A 19,151-nucleotide genomic window follows, 5' to 3' on the forward strand; every position below is an offset into this window, starting at 1 on the left:
AATCAATCAAGGGAAAGCCAGATTTACCTAAGGAGAAGAATGGATCCTTCAGCCATGAGACCAACATTTACTTAAGGATATGTTTGCTTCTAGACCCTCCTGGCCAGTCCATTCTTAAAGATGGTGCAAAGACCTTTCACAGAACGTCTACTTTTGTCCTCTCATTCTTAGGATCCAAACGGTCTTTCTCAACATAAATTCACAATTCAGTGAAGTTTGTTCCAGTGACATCAACGGACAGTTAGCAGTAGTGTTGAACTTATTCCTGTAAATTTGTTTATTTCAGTGTAATTAATAAAAGACAGGTTTCATGGTAGAGGCGTGTTAGTCTGTATCCGCAAAAAGAACAGGAGTACTTGTGGCACCTTAGAGACTAACAAATTTATTTGAGCATGAGCTTTCGTGGGCTACAGCCCACTTCATTGGATGCATGTAGTGGAAAATACAGTAGGAAAAAATATATATATACACAGAGAACATGAAGCAATGGGTGTTACCATACACACTATAAGGAGAGTAAGGAGAGTGATCAGTTAAGGTGAGCTTTTATCAGCAGGAGAGAAAAAGAACTGTTTGTAGTGGTCATGAAAATGGCCCATTTCCAGTTGACAAGGAGATATGAGGAACTGGGGGGGGGGGGGAATAAGCATTGGGAAATAGTATTACTTGGTGTAATGGCCCATCCACTCTCAGTCTTTATTCAAGCCTAATTTAATGGTGTCCAATTTGCAAATTAATTCCAATTCAGCAGTCTCTCGTTGGAGTCTGTTTTTGAAGTTTTGTTGTTGTAATATTGCGACTTTTAGGTCTGTAATCAAGTGGCCAGGGAGACTGAAGTGTTCTCCGACTGGTTTTTGAATGTTATAATTCTTGACGTCTGATTTGTGTCCATTTGTTCTTTTACGTAGGTGAAGGAGCCTCTGATAGTGTGGCTGATGTGATTAGGTCCTATGATGGTATCCCCTGAAGAGATATGTGGTTCCCATCCTTGCAACAAAGCCCGTAGCCAACTCTGTCCACATATCTATTCAGGGGATACCATCATAGGACCTAATCACATCAGCCACACTATCAGAGGCTCCTTCACCTGCACATCTACCAATGTGATATATGCCATCATATGCCAGCAATGCCCCTCTGCCATGTACATTGGCCAAACCAGACAGTCTCTACAAAAAACAGACTCCAATGAGAGACTGCTGAATTGGAATTAATTTGCAAATTGGACACCATTAAATTAGGCATGAATAAAGACTAGGAGTGGATTGGCCATTACACAAAGTAAAACTATTTCCCCATGCTTATTCCACCCCCCACCCCCCCAGTTCCTCATATCTCCTTGTCAATTGCTGGAAATGGGCCATTTTAATTACCACTACAAACAGTTCTTTTTCTCTGTATTTTCCACTACATGCATCCAATGAAGTGGGCTGTAGCCCACGAAAGCTTATGCTCAAATAAATTTGTTAGTCTCTAAGGTGCCACAAGTACTCCTGTTTTTATTAATACAAGACAACGGTCCTGAATCTACAACTCAGTCAAGCCAGAGTCCCATTGAAGTTACTTGGGCTCTGTGAAGGCACAAGGGTTCCCCCAGGTTGCTTATTATTGGGAAAAGGGCCTCAAAATATCAGAGATCTGTAGCTTAGATAATAAAAACATGGACAACTATATATAAAATGTAGTTGCAATGCATTTTCTATTATTTTAAATGAAGAACACAGTATAGAGAAAAGTGTTTTGAATTTATCAGAGTACAGTTATTACACTGGATCAAAATATGTTTGTTTCTTAAGATTTCCTGGTTCCGAGGATGTTAGGCTTAATAATATGACAAATGTAACCTGTAACCTACGAATTCAAACTTCACAAAACATTTTTAGTGTAAGATATTTTAAGGACTTTATTTTAAAACTTTATAATGTCCATTGATAGCTTACATTGGTATGTGAAGAAAACTAAAATAAGGCTGACAGATAATTAAGATTTCAAATTAATCACTGTCTCAGTTATATTTCAATGTCGGACTTGCATCAAAATGATAAATTACAGTACCATAGGTTGACAAATATGCCATATTTAACAACATTATTCTGCAAGAAAGAAATTAAAGACAAGATTTAAAGTAAGAAGAATTGCTAGTGTACTGATTGTTTTGCTAACTTTCAAAGATAATATATTTTGGTATGGCCTTTAAACAAATAAACTGCTATCTCCATCTTTTCATCTGGAATCTGATTATGCACATGTAAGTGGCTCCTTAATCAAATAAATATAGATTTTATTTATTCATTTATTGCTTTATAATTTGGGGAGATTCATTAGAGAAAATGTAATATTCATCTCCAGAACAATTAAACTAAAACCAAGGCTTTGGTTACAATGGAAATTAGAAATGTTTAAGTGAAGCAATTATTAAATATATGTATATATAGATGGGCCTTTTTCCTGCAAATTCACTCTTTATATTGGCAAATGAAAGCATATAAAATTGCTCCGCTTCCATTGTTGGTTTAGCCCAATTTTAATATATTCGTTTTAAAATTAGATTGTAAACTCTTTGAGGGCAGGGACTGTGTCATACTGTACATTTATATAATGTCTACTGCATAGATACTCTGATCCCAATTTGGCCTTCACGTGTTATTACAACATAAATTAAAAATTATACATACAGAGAGAAATGTGGTAATATTATAAGCCCCAGAGCTATACATCTTACAGGGATGGAACTTCCACTCCCTCTATAGCAGGAAAGCCACAGACTTATTATGAATGCATCATATGTGGTAAGCATCAGTGTATTTTATCTAGAAAAGAAAATTGTTTTGTAATTAATATACTTGTATTGAGAAAAGCATTTTAGTTATTTCACAGCCTTTAACCAGAGGATTGTGTATTCTCTTTTGTTCGGATTGATCCTGCGGTATCAGTAATACTGTAAAAGGCACAGAAAATTTCTGATATCACTTATAATAGCATAAAATTTTAATTCCATTTACCTCTGTGAAGTTAACAGATTTATACCAGTTTATGCGAATTCAGAACCTGGCCTAATAGTTTTGATAGTTTTGTGAATTCCTTTTTATTTACCAAAGTATCTCTTAAAATAACACAGCTGCAGCTGATCTTATGAATTTCCCCTATACGCTGATTTCGCTGGAGTATAGAACTACAGAGCATCCTTAATGGACCTTTTGCCAGTAGTGAATAGATACAGTGTAACTGAAGTTTGTTCTGCTTCCTTCCTGCTTGCCCCAGACAAACATCCTCCAATTCCCTACATCAAGAGGTTAGGGGTGGCAGAGTAAGGGCCTCAAGTTGGCACACTTACACCGGGACAATTCTCATAATTCATAGATTTTAAGGTGAAAGTGAACCATTAGATCATGTAGTCTGACCTGCATAACACAAGCAATAGAAATTCACCAAGTTACCCTAACATTGAAGCCAATGGTGATTTTGCAGACAGTTTCCAAACCTTTTGTTTTTTGCTTCCTGACAAATGCAAAGGAAACAGATCTAAAAAAGAATCTAGTCTTTAAATTTGAGCTTCAGAAGGAGGAGGGAGCTGAGCTTGCACGTTTAGTGAGTCTTGTTTTGAACAGTTAGAATCTCCAGTGAAGAGCTTTCTGGAGCCCTACGATTTATATGCAAATATAATTTGTTTATAGTTGTATTAATGTTTACTATCTGAAGAGAAAGCAAAATTCCACAGCTTCTTATCCAACAAAATTAAGCAAGTTTAATGAGCATCTCATCAATTAAGTTTTTACTAAGCACTTGCTCAGGCAAAACTAAAATAGATTTCAATTGTCTCAAAGCTACCAGACCTACTGTTGTAGCAAGGACTAAATAAAAATTATGTATGGCCTTCAGAATATAGCCCATACTTAAAAATGTTTTTTAAGGCCTCTATCCTACAATCAAGTGACTGGGTGCACCCTTATGTAGAAACCCATTGGCTTATCAGAACTATTCTCTTTCAATACTATTTACTTCCTGTAATAAACCTTTAACCTTTGATAAACTTTGGCAGTGATGATGATGTTAGCATTGTCAGCAGTCTAAAATATCTTGTGTAGTCAAGGCTTGTATTTCATCTTTAGCTACATTTCTGAATTCTGACATGAAGGCAATCTAAAAATAGTTCATTCCCATTCGTTCACATATTTTACTTGTCTGCCAACTGCCAAGATTATAGTTAGCACTCATATCCCGACACATTTTAATTATACCAATATTGTTTGATTTACATGCTTCGGTAATTCATTACATCAGCTACAGATTCTTCATAACAATGCTGTAAGAAGTGCATGAAGGCTTCCAAAAGTCATTAAGTGGAATCCATAATTTAGTAATCCAGAGTGTCTGTTTTTTCCCAGTACTCGTTATAAAGAAAATCTTAGATAACCTTTAAATTTTTACCATGGCTCTCAACTCCCTCTCCAAAATCTTTCAGCATAATTATTAGATTACTACAATTTAAATTGTAATTCATACACTAAAGTTGTTCTTTTATTTGCATTGTCCAAGAACAATTACAATACAAAAGAAATCTATTGGAGAATTCAGAAGAGTGTTGTAAAATGTCTACAAACCATCTCTAGGGACCCTAGAATTCTGTAGAATCCTACATCAAAATCCTCTTTCCTTTTCCATTTCAAAGTGTTTCAGGATCAATGAGACTGCAAACAAGGTTTCTGATATGCATTTACCCTGAGTAAAAATTGCTATAGAGAAAATATAATGGGGCTTTCTTTCCTATATCTATTACATTAATATTATTTACATCATTAGAAGATTTAGGCATATTTAGTAATCTGTACTAGCCAACTCCTATATGGGTTGGAAAATGCTTTGACTATTTCCTTGACCTCTCCTCCCCCTCTCCTGTCCTTGTTCAGATACTGCACTTTTTACCCCCATGTTCATTAATGAAGTCAGCAACCTTAAACTGGACCAGCTACCTGCTTAACAGCTATAAAATAGTCCAGTAAAAGCAAAAGAACACATTATTCAAACACAACTAGACTCATTGAGGCCCCTGCTGTGTGCTACAAGCTGCTATCTCCCTTTCTTTCTTAGCAGCTGTATCTCTCTCTTGCATGCACACAGTGAATAAGATGCATTATGTATCACAGGACAACAGAAAATAGAAACATGAATCAAAGTGGATTTTGTTTTATTCCAAAAATAAACTAATCTCACCAAGACTAATATAAAAGTGGCTGTCAGGGATAGATTGTGGCTTGGAATAAGTGCTCATTCAGGGGATTTAAGAAGACTTAAGAATTTTCACCCTACCACATACCCACCCACACCCTGGTGTAATTACCTAGATATTGGGACCGGGGGGGTTGGAATAAGGGGTGCTGTGGACTGACATACTCCCTTCCCAGAGCAGGTGGGCATGGAGAGATGGTAGAGTCTTGCCTCCATAACCATAGCGTACCAGCCAGTGCAAATAAGACAGCATTCGGTGAGAAAAAGGAAACCAATATTTTGCTGCTGGCAAAGCTCATGACTCAATATTTCTCCTACTTAATTTACTTGAACCAACTGTCATGTCTTCCTCTTCTTTTGAGCAGCGCTGTTCAGTTTGTCTCATTTACAGCTTTGCATATTATTTTATACATACTCCTTTTTTCTAGGTTACTTTGTCTGTACTACAAAAGTGTTCTCTCTCAATGGTGGAGAAATTGATCTTACCCAAGTGTGTGAACATGGAAGAATGGCAGACAGAATTGAGGACCAACTCGTTCACAGACAGCCTGTAAATACAACAATAGTGGTACATTCACTGGACTCAGATTGTCATCTTCCTTCTGTATCTCAGGGCCTGGATGACTAACTCAAGAGATGTTAAGAGTAACAAGAAGGGTTTCTTCAGATATGTTAGCAACAAGAAGAAAATCAAGGAAAGTGTGTGCCCCTTATTGAATGAGGGAGGCAACCTAGTGATAGAGGATGTGGAAAAAGCTAATGTACTCAATGCTTTTTTTGCCTCTGTCTTCACGAACAAGACAGTTCCCAGACTGCTGGACTGGGCAACACAGTATAGGGAGGAGGTGACCAGCCCTCCGTGGAGAAAGAAGTGGTTTGGGACTATTTAGAAAAACTGGATGAGCATAAATCATAGAATCATAGAATCATAGAATATCAGAGTTGGAAGGGACCTCAAGAGGTCATCTAGTCCAACCCCCTGCTCAAAACAGGACCAATTCCCAACTAAATCATCCCAGCCAGGGCTTTGTCAAGCCGGGCCTTAAAAACCTCCAAGGAAGGAGACTCCACCACCTCCCTAGGTAACGCATTCCAGTGTTTCACCACCCTCCTAGTGAAATAGTTTTTCCTGATATCCAACCTGGACCTCCCCCACTGCAACTTGAGACCATTGCTCCTTCTTCTGTCGTCTGCCACCACTGAGAACAGCCGAGCTCCATCCTCTTTGGAATCCCCCTTCAGGTAGTTGAAGGCTGCTATCAAATCCCCCCTCATTCTTCTCTTCTGGAGACTAAACAATCCCAGTTCCCTCAGCCTCTCCTCATAAGTCATGTGCTCCAGACCCCTATGGGGCCGGATGCGCTGCATCCGAGGGTGCTAAAGGAGTTGGTGGATGTGATTGTGGAGCCATTGGCCATCATCTTTGAAAACTCATGGCGATGGGGGGAGGTCCCGGATGACTGGAAAAAGGCTAATGTAGTGCCCATCTTCAAAAAAGGGAAGAAGGAGGATCCAGGGAACTACAGGCCAGTCAGCCTCACCTCAGTCCCTGGAAAAATCATGGAGCAGGTCCTCAAGGAATCAATTCTGAAGCACTTAGAGGAGAGGAAAGTGATCAGGAACAGTCAGCATGGATTCACCAAGGGGAAGTCATGCCTGACTAACCTAATTGCCCTCTATGATGAGATAACTGGCTCTGTGGATGAGGGGAAAGCAGTGGATGTGTGATTCCTTGACTTTAGCAAAGCTTTTGATATGGTCTCCAACAGTATTCTTGCCGCCAAGTTAAAGAAGTATGGGCTGGATGAATGGACTGTAAGGTGGATAGAAAGCTGGCTGGATCGTCGGCTCAACAGGTAGTGATCAATGGCTCCATGTCTAGTTGGCAGCCAGTTTCAAGCAGAGTCCCCCAAGGGTCAGTCCTGGGGCCAGTTTTGTTTAATATCTTTATTAATGATCTGGAGGATGGTGTGGACTGCACTCTCAGCAAGTTTGCAGATGACACTAAACTGGGAGGTGTGGTAGATACACTGGAGGGTAGGGATCAGATACAGAGGGACCTAGACAAATTAGAGGATTGGGCCAAAAAATCTGATGAGGTTCAACAAGGACAAGTGCAGAGTACTGCTCTTAGGACGGAAGAATCCTATGCACTGCTACAGAGTAGGTACCGAATGGCTAGGTAGCAGTTCTGCAGAAAAGGACCTAGGGGTCACAGTGGACGAGAAGCTGGATATGAGTCAACAGTGTGCTCTTGTTGCCACGAAGGCTAACGGCATTTTGGGCTGTATAAGTAGGGGCATTGCCAGCAGATCGAGGAACGTGATCGTTTCCCTTTATTCAACATTGGTGAGACCTCATCTGGAGTACTGTGTCCAGTTTTGGGCCCCACACTACACGAAGGATGTGGAAAAATTGGAAAGAGTCCATCAGAGGTCAACAAAAATGATTAGGGGTCTGGAGCACATGACTTATGAGGAGAGGCGGAGGGAACTGGGATTGTTTAGTCTCCAGAAGAGAAGAATGAGGGGAGATTTGATAGCTGCTTTCAACTACCTGAAGCGGGGTTCCAAAGAGGATGGAGCTCGGCTGTTCTCAGTGGTGGCAGATGACAGAACAAGTCTCAAGTTGCAGTGGGGGAGGTCTAGGTTGGATATTAGGAAACACTATTTCACTAGGAGGGTGGTGAAGCACTGGAATGCGTTACCTAGGGAGGTGGTGGAATCTCCTTCTTTGGAGGTTTTTAAGGCCCGGCTTGACAAAGCCCTGGCTGGGATGATTTAGTTGGGAATTGGTCCTGTTTTGAGCAGGGGGTTGGCCTAGATGACCTCCTGAGGTCCCTTCCAACCCTGATATTCTATGATTCTATGATTCTATGATCTTCTTGCATTCAAACAAAACCAGTGACCAAGCTGCATATCCTCTGATTCTAAATGTGTTGCAACACCAACTCCATCTGCTAATCGGGGGTGTGGAAGTAGAGTAGAAACATAATTGTGTTTTTGGTTTGGTGTCTAAAGCGGAGAAAAAAAGCTAGAAAAATGTATGATTTGGGATGACCTAAAAGAGACATTTTTTTTGTATTTTCTTGCCAAAATGAAAAACTGAAAAAAAAAAAAAAAAAAAAACCAGTTGAAATAAAACGTTTCACTCAACTCAAAACAAAATATTTCATTTAATTTTGAGGTGTTTTCTCCCCCTTTTTGAATTAAATGTAGCTAATTTTCTAAATGAAACATTTCAAAAAGAAAAGTTGAAATGTTTAAACTCAAAAATGTCAAACTGAACATTTGTACTTTTTTGAATATTTTTCTTCTTTTAATTTTTTGTCCAAAACTATTTGCCTAATTTTACCCTGATTTGTGTATAGTTTTGGTTGACGCGAAGCTGCATTTTTCAACTAATAAACTATTCATCTAATTTTAAATAAGTTTCAAATTTTAACTGCACATTCAGACATCTAAATAAATTGCCTGATTTTCAGAGGCACTGAACAACCTGCAGCTATGTTAAAGATCAACAGGAACTGCTGAGGGCTTGGCACTTTTCAAAATTGGGCCACATCAGGTGTCTACATATGGATTTAGGGTGCTAGATAGAGACACAGTTTTGAAAATATTATTTACAGGGTTGCATGTGTTCATGAAGAGCAGGGGTAAAGTACTGGAGAGTCTACTGATATGGAATCTCATTTAAATAAATCTTTTCTCTAATACCAAAGAGTAAGACATCAAATGAATGTAATCTAATAGTCATCCCCTCTTCCATCAGCTGGGTTGCAGGGGAGTGCAGTTTGAGAGACAAGCTAAGCAGGGGAATGGGAATTGAAATAAGTGGTGTTGTTGGGGATGATGCTGCCTATCACCCATTCTAGGGGAGGCAGGTTCTCCTGTGGGTCAGGGAGGGAGGGTGAGGGACCTCTGGCTGCATTACAAGTTTGTATATTTAGACAACACAGTCTCATCTCATTCTTTTGGAAGAATACAATAAAACACTTGAGACCAGATTCAGCAAAGCATATGTTTCTTTAACTTTCAGCTCATGCTTACATGCCTGGCTGAATCAGGGCCCAAGTGTCATTAACTAGAAGAGTTTTAATTAGTTTGTTACAAGAAACAGTGGTTATTTTGACACAGGGGGAAATTTTCTAAAGTTCCTAAATGACTGAGGAGTTCAAGTCCCATTGAAAGTTAAAGTGCTGCTTAAGCCTGGGATTGAAGCTGTGTGAGGAGTCTGCCAGCTGACCAGCCACACAGGTTTTCCTGTACAACCTTTCACATTTTGGGCTTGATCCATAGCTCACTGAAGTCAAGAGCAAAGCTCTCATTAATTTTAATAGTGCAGGATCAGGGCCATTGTGTACCTGAGAATGGGCCACACACATGCAGGTTTATACAGGTCCAGTGGTGCCAGTACCAAAGCCAAGGGACAACAGCTGCTATTGGAGAGTGTAAACTTGAACTCCCCAACCTCCCTGCATGCCATCTGCTCAGAGCCCAAATAATCTGGTTTTATGTGCATAGAGCAATTTTTTTTACCCTGATGAGAAATGTTTGAGGTTGTATTGTTGTTGTGATGTTGTTTTTGTTTTTGTTTTTTTTCAGGATTGGATTTTTGAGAGTATTTACAAGCAAGCAAGCAAGCAAGCAAACAAACAAACAAAAACCAGCCAACCAAACAGAACCCCCCAACATTTTTTAAAAATAGTATGAAATACCTAAAGGACCCCTTATAGAAGTGCAGAAAGCACTTAGACCTTGAAAGTCCCTGGAATCTTTCAACATTATCCATCAAAGCAACAGAAAAAAAACCATAGATTTTCCAAATATGAAAGAAGAAATTATATATTATACTTTGAATACTTATAATTTAACACATTTCCAGATAAGATATTGCTGGACAAAATCACCACCAAACACCTGTTACAATTGACAATAGAGTAAAAAATGTCTGTAATCCATCCCAAATATAATTTGTTATACAATAGATAAAATTTCAGTTCTGTAAATTATCCTTCTGTTGTATGTGAACTAGAAAATAATTGCAGAATAAACAAAGTAATTAGACATGTTCAAAACAACCAGAAACTACAAAACGGGTCTCAAAAACTGGCAAATAACCTTTTTTTTTATTTCCTTGTTTAATTAACTACATGATTTAGGGAAAACTATTTGTGTGAATTAGTATTCAAACTGCATATTATCTTGCAGTATTCAAGTAAACAGTTCCTAGCAGTGTCTGTGGCTGAAGACAAGTAACTTCGCTTGGCATCAGTCATAGGTGTTCTATATGCATATCAGTCATAAGTCCTCTGTGCAGAAGATGAGCCTCCAGGCATCTTCCTAATCACTGCCTCCCCAAACTGCACCTCAGCTGCTTAAACTCCCATAGATTAAATCAGAGTGATCCACAGGAACAAAGAGGATAAAACTCAGAGATGTGACCTTCTTCAGATATTTTATAGCTATTGGTTAGCTGATAGACACCCTAACTAAAAGGGGAGAGATCAGCTATGTGTCAGCACCAATAAAAAGAGTCCACAGATCCCTAGGATTTATTACTCTTGGAATTCACAAGGAAATAGACCTGATTTTGTGCACAAATGGGATTGCACAATCACTGCTTTGAAATATAGAAGGTGATGGCCAAACCATTTGCCGGGCCAGAGTATTCATACTATGCAAAGACAACTTAAAGATGAGGTTGATTATAAAGGAGTTCTCTTTGAACCTATGTAACAAACATAGTCCTTTGATTAAGGAAGATGACACATTATTCCATTCAAGCTGATGCCTACACACATATTGAAGCCTCAGAAGACCCCAACAGGGACTCTTGACGGCAGCAATGACAGCAGGTCAGAACTTAACCATCACCTCTCCTATATAAACAGTAAAACCAGAAACTTTGGTTCTGCTCCACGGGCCCAGGAAACATTTAGAGAATAAACTTGTATCCTCGATTACCCTTCTTCATGTACTGAAAGCAGATGGGGGGAAAAAATCACAGCTAACCTCTTTTCATTGTGCATAATTGATTTCAAGCTGACTTTTTGCGGAACATGATAGTACTCAATGTTTGTATGGAGGCCAGAATCTTGCCTTTAGTTACTATACATTTTCTTGTATATAATACACAAATAAATGTTCAGCTAGGATCAGCAAACCTTTAATACTTGGTATTTTTTGGCCTAACAAACTTTGAAAATACTAAAAATTATAGTCATTACAAGTATATGTAATACTTTTTCCAAAATGTTAATGCCACAACTATCAGACAGTGAGATGGGTTGAAAAACAATGTGGGAAATCAATCAGTTTTGGGGCAAGATAAGGAATTTATGATGGAGTATTTAAAACCTTTGATTTTTATGACAGATCCTGGCATCTAATTGAAAGGTTATTGAAATATTTTAAACCTTTTAATAAATGTACCTGGTTCAGTTCAACTAGCAAAATGTCACATTTGAGCCCTGTTATATGTAGGGATGAGGTAAAGCTTTCAAATCCTGTTGTTAAGAAGAGTGTTAATCATGCTCTCTTACCTTCATAGTATACTTTAAACCCATGGGCACTAACTGCAAAGTCACTTGTCAAACGCAGTGAAAACACAGACTTTGTACTTGTCACAGGTGGAGGAAGATGAAATCCTGTTAACCTAAAAATATAAGCATAACTCATGGTTAATTGTGTATAAAAATGCAACTGTACTGTTTCAAACTTATTGCTCACTACAAATGTCCATCATAAGACAGACAATCTATATAAAGGAGTAGAATATATAGTTTATATTATTTGTGAAATTGGTTTTCTAAAATCTCATAAGGAAGCTGTTCAACTGACATTTATGTGGCCTGGCACAGGTGAGGTAGGTCAGCTCAGGAAGATTGTACATAAAGAGGGACATTAATACTCTAGAAATTACACAGGCATGCCAGATTTACACCAGCTAAGGATCTGTCCCAATATTTTTTACATTATATATTTTATAGATAGTTATGAGAGATCTTATGTTAGATGGTTTTTTGTCCACAGAGTTTTACGCAGTATACAGTTTTATACACAAAAAAGGAAGGGATCACAGTTCACATAAATGTGGGCTGTTAGGATAATTTACACTATGTATCTTAACCTCACAGAAGTGTTTTTCTAAAGTCTACTGTAGTGCCTAGTAATTGTGGGAAGAATTGCTCGGATGGTTTTGTTTTTAATTCAGAGAGAGATCCCAGAGGGTATTGTTGAGTAATTACTCATCCACTCAAAAGGCTCTATTGCAGGGTTTTCCAGCTGTGGTGTTTTTTGGGTTTGTTTGTTTGTGCTTGTTTGTTTTTGTTTTTTGTCAGATCCATATATACACAACAGGCAGCTGTGGAAGACAGTTTGACATTCAGTCCAGCATCTCCATTTCATCTGACTCAGGTGTTGCAGCATCTTGCTTTCCAAGTGCCTCGTTGATACTGGGATTTGTAGTAGAGTAAATTCACCAAGGTTGAAATTACAAAGGACAAAAGTGATGTTGGCTGGCTGACAAAATTAGCTAGGGAATTTGATGGACATGCTTGAGGACACATGCTCAGTATTCATCAGTGACGTTTGCAATACTAAGGTTACAGTTGGACCCCCAATTGTGTAGAATTTCTCTTTAGTATTGACTTTGCCTGTAAATCAATGTACTTGTGGCTTCATAAAACTGTAATACTCCCTATACGGGGCTGCCCTTGAAAAAAAATTCAGCTTCTTCCCCTGGTGCAGCATTTGCAGCCTAACCACTTAATGGATGGAACTGAAGGAGCAAGTTATGCAACTACTCCACAGATTGAATTCACTACCTATTTCTTACAGGTGTGGGTACAATTCAAATATGGAAACTGATTTCTTTTAAAGTGCGTTATAATTTGGATCCTAGTTACTTGAGAGAATTCCTTCCTCTGAAATCACTTCCACAGCAGATAAGATCAGCCAGTATGCTATCACCACAATCCCTCAGGAACTGTCTGGGAGCTGCCAGCAGGGCATTTTGTATGGGAGGGGTAAAGGGCTCTCCTCTAGAATTCATTGATCTAACAAAGCTTCACCTTCCTGATTTCAAAGTTACAGTGTATAATGTTTCTGTCAACTCAGACTTTCTATTTCAAAATCATGATAGTAAAGTAATAGTTTACTTTAAGTCTCAACTTAGAATTTCATTGCTTTTGTGATTTTATGGCTGACCCATTATTATTTTATTTTGTTTAAATATAGGTTTTTTTTCCTTTCTTTCCATTTCACTGGGGGACATTTTCCCTCATTTTTTCTAATACCTGTGTCCATCGAGTTTCTGGGAAAATATTTTCACTTAATATAAAATATAACACAGCAAAACCAAAACAAAAGAGACTCCCAACCTAATAACTAAACACACATTGCAAATGATGGGTGCTGAGAACTCTCAACCCCTATCAGGAGTGTGCAGTGCCGCCCAGGAACAGATCCAGAGCTCATTATAGGAGAACGGCAAACTCAGTATTTTGCTCCTATTCTTAAATCTGATGTATGTGGAGGTTCCTTTTCCTCTCACTAGACATATTTTAAACTATTTCATAACTTTTTTTTCTTCAGAAACACTAAAGAAGAAAACAGCAGATAATGTGGAGAGATGATCTTGCTGGATCGATAAAGACGTGTATCAGGAGCCAGTAGATTGCTGACCAGCAACACAGCTACTGAGCATTTTTTCCTTTATAAAAGTGAGAAAAAAGATATTGTGATATTTTTAAGGGAAAAAATGTGAATTATTAATGAAGGTGTGGATTTTGTTTCCTGAAGAAAAAAAGATATGAAAAACATTACATCATAGCAATTTCAATTTGGTCTTGATTGAAGCAGTACAAATACCATGGTGTCTCAATAACTAATACATTTTCTGCTGCTAATATAGAAATTCAGGCACACTCTTACTCATAAAATGCGAAATATATAGAGTTTAATTATGATCAGTAATTCCATTCCTATAAGCAGGAGCTTGAAATTGATGGAAAGTCTAGAATGCTAAAAGTCAGGGTTTGAAGTTACTGAACATTCTTCTCTATTTTTCACAAATTGTACTGTATAATAAGTATAGGCAGGATATCAGTAATGTGATTTCTTTTTTTTTAACCTTAAGGCATTACTCCATGAGTTCTGCAAAGTGTACCAATTATACTGATGTTGAGAGCTATCTACTCTAGATACTATAGTTAATTTTGTAATGTTCTCTGGTGACTAGCTACTCTGTATTCTGAAGGGCATTTAATTAGAGATGTCTTGATTGCTGCTTCATCTGTGACTGTAATTTGGTAAAGAATCAATTCAATTTCCCCCCAAGGAACACTTTCTCTTTAATCTTCTTCTGCCTGGTCTGGATCCATAGTTAAAACAGCTCAAAAGTAGGAAGGGAACACACACTAATTTTGGTCATGATAGGACTAACAGTCATGTGATGAGGGAGTGTTGCCTACAGTTGGGCATATGACCCTTCCAAAAATAATTGGTTGATTGACCAGTCAAACATTGGTCAAATATTGTTATAAGTCAAATGGTTAAATAGGTTAAGTTACTAATTTATTAGAACCGAAACAACAGTAACAAAAAATAATAAGACTTTATATGGAAAGGCTTTGCCTTAGATAGATACTTATACCTAATTATAAAAAAAAATACTTTACTGAGTTATTTTAACTTAGAAAAATGCAAAAAAACAATTACATGAAGTTCAAAAAATGAACAAATAATTATAACTTTTTTTTAGCAATGTTAGGTTTTTATTTTAATGAAAATGTTATTCAAGACTGAAGCGTTACAAAAGACAAGAAATTAAACAGAAATAAAATAAACATATATAAAAGGAAAAAGTAATTTTAAATGGACTTATGCTAAGTAGGCAGCAGACCTACTCTACAAGCATCTTGCTTTTCATTATCTTTTTGGAGATATCTTTTGGATGGGGATATATATTTGGGTGTGTGTGGAAGGGAACTGGGGGTTTATTTACATGGATTTACATGGGTATTTAATGTAGGTTATTTGCTTTGCCGATGATGACAGAGGTGTTGGGGGGCTTTGTGGATGATGACAGAGGCTTAATTTTTCTGTTTGCATTGAGAGAGGAGGTTTAGTGAGTGTGAATCCTCTTCTCCCTCCCCCATTGTCTTGTGGGTTAATTTTGGGGGGAGGGGGGTTGGTCTAGTCAGTTTAGATTGTAAACTCCCAGGGGCAGGGTTCATGTATTTTAACTTGTTTAATCTTCTTTGTTAGCTGTTGCCTGTATTGATGCAACTAAAGATACACATACATACAATGTTTGTTCTAGAAAGACTCCAGCTAATCAAAATGCTCAACTTTTAACAATTTCATCATTTCACCCTGAGAAGGTTCATTAGCATGTAGTAGAGTAGAATTTAAGTAGCTTTCTGACACATGGTACAATGATGCAGTCAGAAAGGGAGGCTACCGCCTACCTAAGGGCATTATTTCTGGAATATCGGATAATAAATGACCATGGTAAAATAATAGTTGGCCAATTGACATTATTTGACTGGTCAATTGACTGGCTTGCCAAGACTAGTGTTGCCTCACTTTATAGTGACTGCACTCAGCAAGAGGAAGAGACCAGGGAAAAAGAAAAAATCCTCAAAAGGAGTTTAGGTCTCCAAGCAGATCCATAACCAGCCAAACAAATGTGTGTGCGTATGTGCACACACATTGTGCAGTGGGTGGAGCTGGCTAAAGGCTTATCCCCGGTTTTCCCACACCCCATTCACATGAATGCTGTCATTTAGGCATGACCAGGTTGGAGAATATATAGTGATGTAAAATATATATATACACATTTAGAGGGAGATTTAGAGCATTCTTCTCAGCATATTTTAAATAAAGCAAAGTGTAAACATTCCTAGTAAGTGCCTGTAATGTAAATGTGTTTGTCCAAATGGTATTCCTTCTTTGTTTATGAGACTGTATTTTTATTCAAATAGGAAAACAAATTAATAGATTGTCCAGTGTCTCACTCCTCCTGTGTGGGAACAAATACATCAGTTACAATGAGTTTGTTACAAAGTTTAAGATATTTGTGTCTCATGCCCTTGTTTTAATACTGCAGCCGAATGGTATTGGTAGATCAATGAAGTCAGGGTTTGGGGTGTATAATTCCATACATAGTTTGCTAAGACATATATGCATCAAAGTGACATCTAAAATGGAAAGTCCATGTGTTTAAATATTGCATGGCACATTATCACTTTTCTCTTCCTCTGCCAATACTGGTTTAGGGCCAGATCCTGCCACCCTTACTGAAGTTAACTAGTATCTTACTCCTCGAATAGCCCCACTGAAATGCAGCTGCTTGAGAAGAATGGTGCTACTCAACATAAGTAAGGTGGCATTGTCTAGCCTTTAAAACGTAGGGGATTCAATTATGAAGTTATTTACCTAATACTCACTTTGCAAATGTGCTCATTTCCAGCTAACAGTATGTTCTAATAATTCTTCAGGCTTGAAGTGTAATCTGAAAAATGTCTTCTTGATCAGACTTACCCTTTACATAATCAGCTCTTAATATATGTTCCTTTTTAAATGGACTTAGAACCTAACAGAAGTAGCGTGCATGATTACACCAAAAACATGAATAAAAACCAATTAGTTCATGTTAATTTATAATTTATTCACATAATTAAGACAGTAAATATGTTGTCTAATCAATAAGTGCCACACTCTTGCAAACTGTACTTACCAACCATATAAAACTAGACAATCCAAGCCAGTACTCCTAATGAAAATAATTCCTTACTTTGAAATTAAATGGCACACACAATTGGAGCCTCCTGTTTCTACAGTATTGATTTCAGTTACATGTTTATAATGTCCAGCTAATAAAGGTTGTAGTAGTTAATAATTAGGACATTTGTCCTATTGTAACGTTATTGTACTTATACATGTTTAGATGGGCAGTAACCAATAAGGCTTGCATTACATCCCCAATGCATTTCAGGCTAGATTCACAAAGTAATTTAGGTGTGGTGATGCTGAGCATTGTGGCACCTATCTTTTAGGTGCCTAGAAAAACATTAGGATTCTCAAAGCCTGAGTTCAGCACCTAGGCTCCCTATACAATTAATGGGGAGAGATTGGTGCCTCAGAATGGGGTTCACAAAACCAACATGCTAGACAGCTCCTTGCCTAAGCTAGTCAATGGGGTGTGAGGCCAGCCCTTTTCTCAGAGATAGTCCCCTAAATCAGGGCTGCAGAGAGGCACTTGCCGCTGCTTAGAATTCTCAGCTGCAAACCTCCCTTGTGTTAAACACCTATGCCGTTTTGGCAAGAGGTTGGGGCTGTGGGTGGGTGGAAGACAACCTCCCTCAACTTTTAGCCTAGTAGCTAGGGACTCACCTGGGATATGGGAGATCCCAATCCAAGTCCCTCCTCCACCTGAGGGAGAAAAGGAATTTAAACAGGGATCTGCCACCTCTCAGGTAAGTGCCCTGACTACTGGGCTGTACAGTATTGTGATGGGGAACTCCATCAGTTTCTGCCTTTGAAGCTCTTCCACTGTGGATAAATAATTTAAAAAAGCCATCAGGCTAGAGAAAGAGTAAGTATGAAACTGACTGTGTAGCCTGGTGGTTAGAGCACTTACCTGTGTGGTGGGTTCCCCAAGATCCAGTCCCCATGCTGTAATGACTCTGTATTATCCACAGCAGATCAGCTTCAAGAGGAGAGACTGAAGGAACCCCACCTCAGAATAGCCAGTGGTTAGGGCACTTACCACAGAGGTGGCAGAACCCTGTTGAAATGCCTTGTCTCCCTTCGGTGGAAGGGGGACTTGAGCTGGCGGTCTACTATATCTGAGGTGAGTACCCTCACCACTGGATTAAAAAAAATATGAGGGGCTGCTGCTCTTGGCCGTTTTGTGCAAACTCACCTATAGGGCATTAATCTGGTAGGCAGTGTCTGAGCACATCTACCAGATCAGGCCCCACAGGGGAATTTGGCAGAGTAATGCCTATCTCTTTGAGACTTAGCCATCCAGACATCTGGTGTGGGGCTCAGTGCATGTTCAGATGTAGAAACAGAGGTACCTAGGAAACTTTGACTGTAAAAATTTAAGCACTGTATGAATTTAGGTACCCACAGAGTTCAGTGGCTAAGCACCTAATTCCTTTTGTGACTCCTGCCCTTTAGGAAGTTATTAGTCCTGGCTGATCAGGTAATTTTACTTCCACCCTTCTTCCTTTTATCACCACCCTTATGCAATAGCTGCGCAGAAATGTGCTGCCTGTTTCTTCTCATTGTTTAATTGGCTTGCTAGAATTTGAAATTATATGGGATAGCATGCTCTCTCTCTCTTTTACGTGCAATTACATGTTCTTAACAGATCACTTAGTAACAGTATTTGGCATAGCCAAGAAGTAATAACTATATTCTATAATACGCACACTGCTTTGAATAACAAAAGTAACCAACTGATGTGAAACTTTCTTTGAATGTTAATTATCCAAACAACTTTCTGATTATTATTTGTATTGTGTTACAAAGGCCTCAATTAGGATCACAGCCCCATTATGCTAGGTGCTGTCAGGGCCGGCTCCAGGGTTTTTGCCGCCCCAAGCAGCCCCCTCCCCCCCCCCCCCCCCCCCAAAGCCGCGATCGCGATCTGCGGTGGCAATTCGGCGGGAGGTCCTTCGCTCGGAGCGGGAGTGAGGGACCCTCCGCCAAATTGCCGCCGAATAGCTGGACGTGCCGCCCCTTTCTGGACTGGCCGCCCCAAGCACCTGCTTGCCAAGCTGGTGCCTGGAGCCGGCCCTGGGTGCTGTACAAAACCATAGACAGACACAGACCCTACCTGAAAGAGCTTACTCTTTCATTGAAAACAAGGCATAACAAGCAAGTGTAACAATCCACAAGGAGAAAACA

At 38.8% G+C, this 19,151-nt stretch overlaps 1 protein-coding gene across 2 annotated transcripts in view; it reads right to left on the bottom strand.

The window, feature by feature from the left end:
- The window catches only part of CSMD3 (CUB and Sushi multiple domains 3), a 1,168,516-nt gene that overhangs the window by 974,294 nt on the left and 175,071 nt on the right, over positions 1-19,151 (bottom strand). For both annotated transcript variants that reach the window (XM_005287288.4, XM_008168301.4), the window contains exon 3: positions 11,771-11,883. In XM_005287288.4, coding sequence (XP_005287345.2) covers positions 11,771-11,883 — 113 coding nt within the window. The remainder of the gene's footprint in view (positions 1-11,770; positions 11,884-19,151) is intronic.

The sequence above is a fragment of the Chrysemys picta genome, chromosome 2 (genome assembly GCF_011386835.1).
Source record: "Chrysemys picta bellii isolate R12L10 chromosome 2, ASM1138683v2, whole genome shotgun sequence".
Lineage (NCBI taxonomy): Eukaryota > Metazoa > Chordata > Testudines > Emydidae > Chrysemys > Chrysemys picta.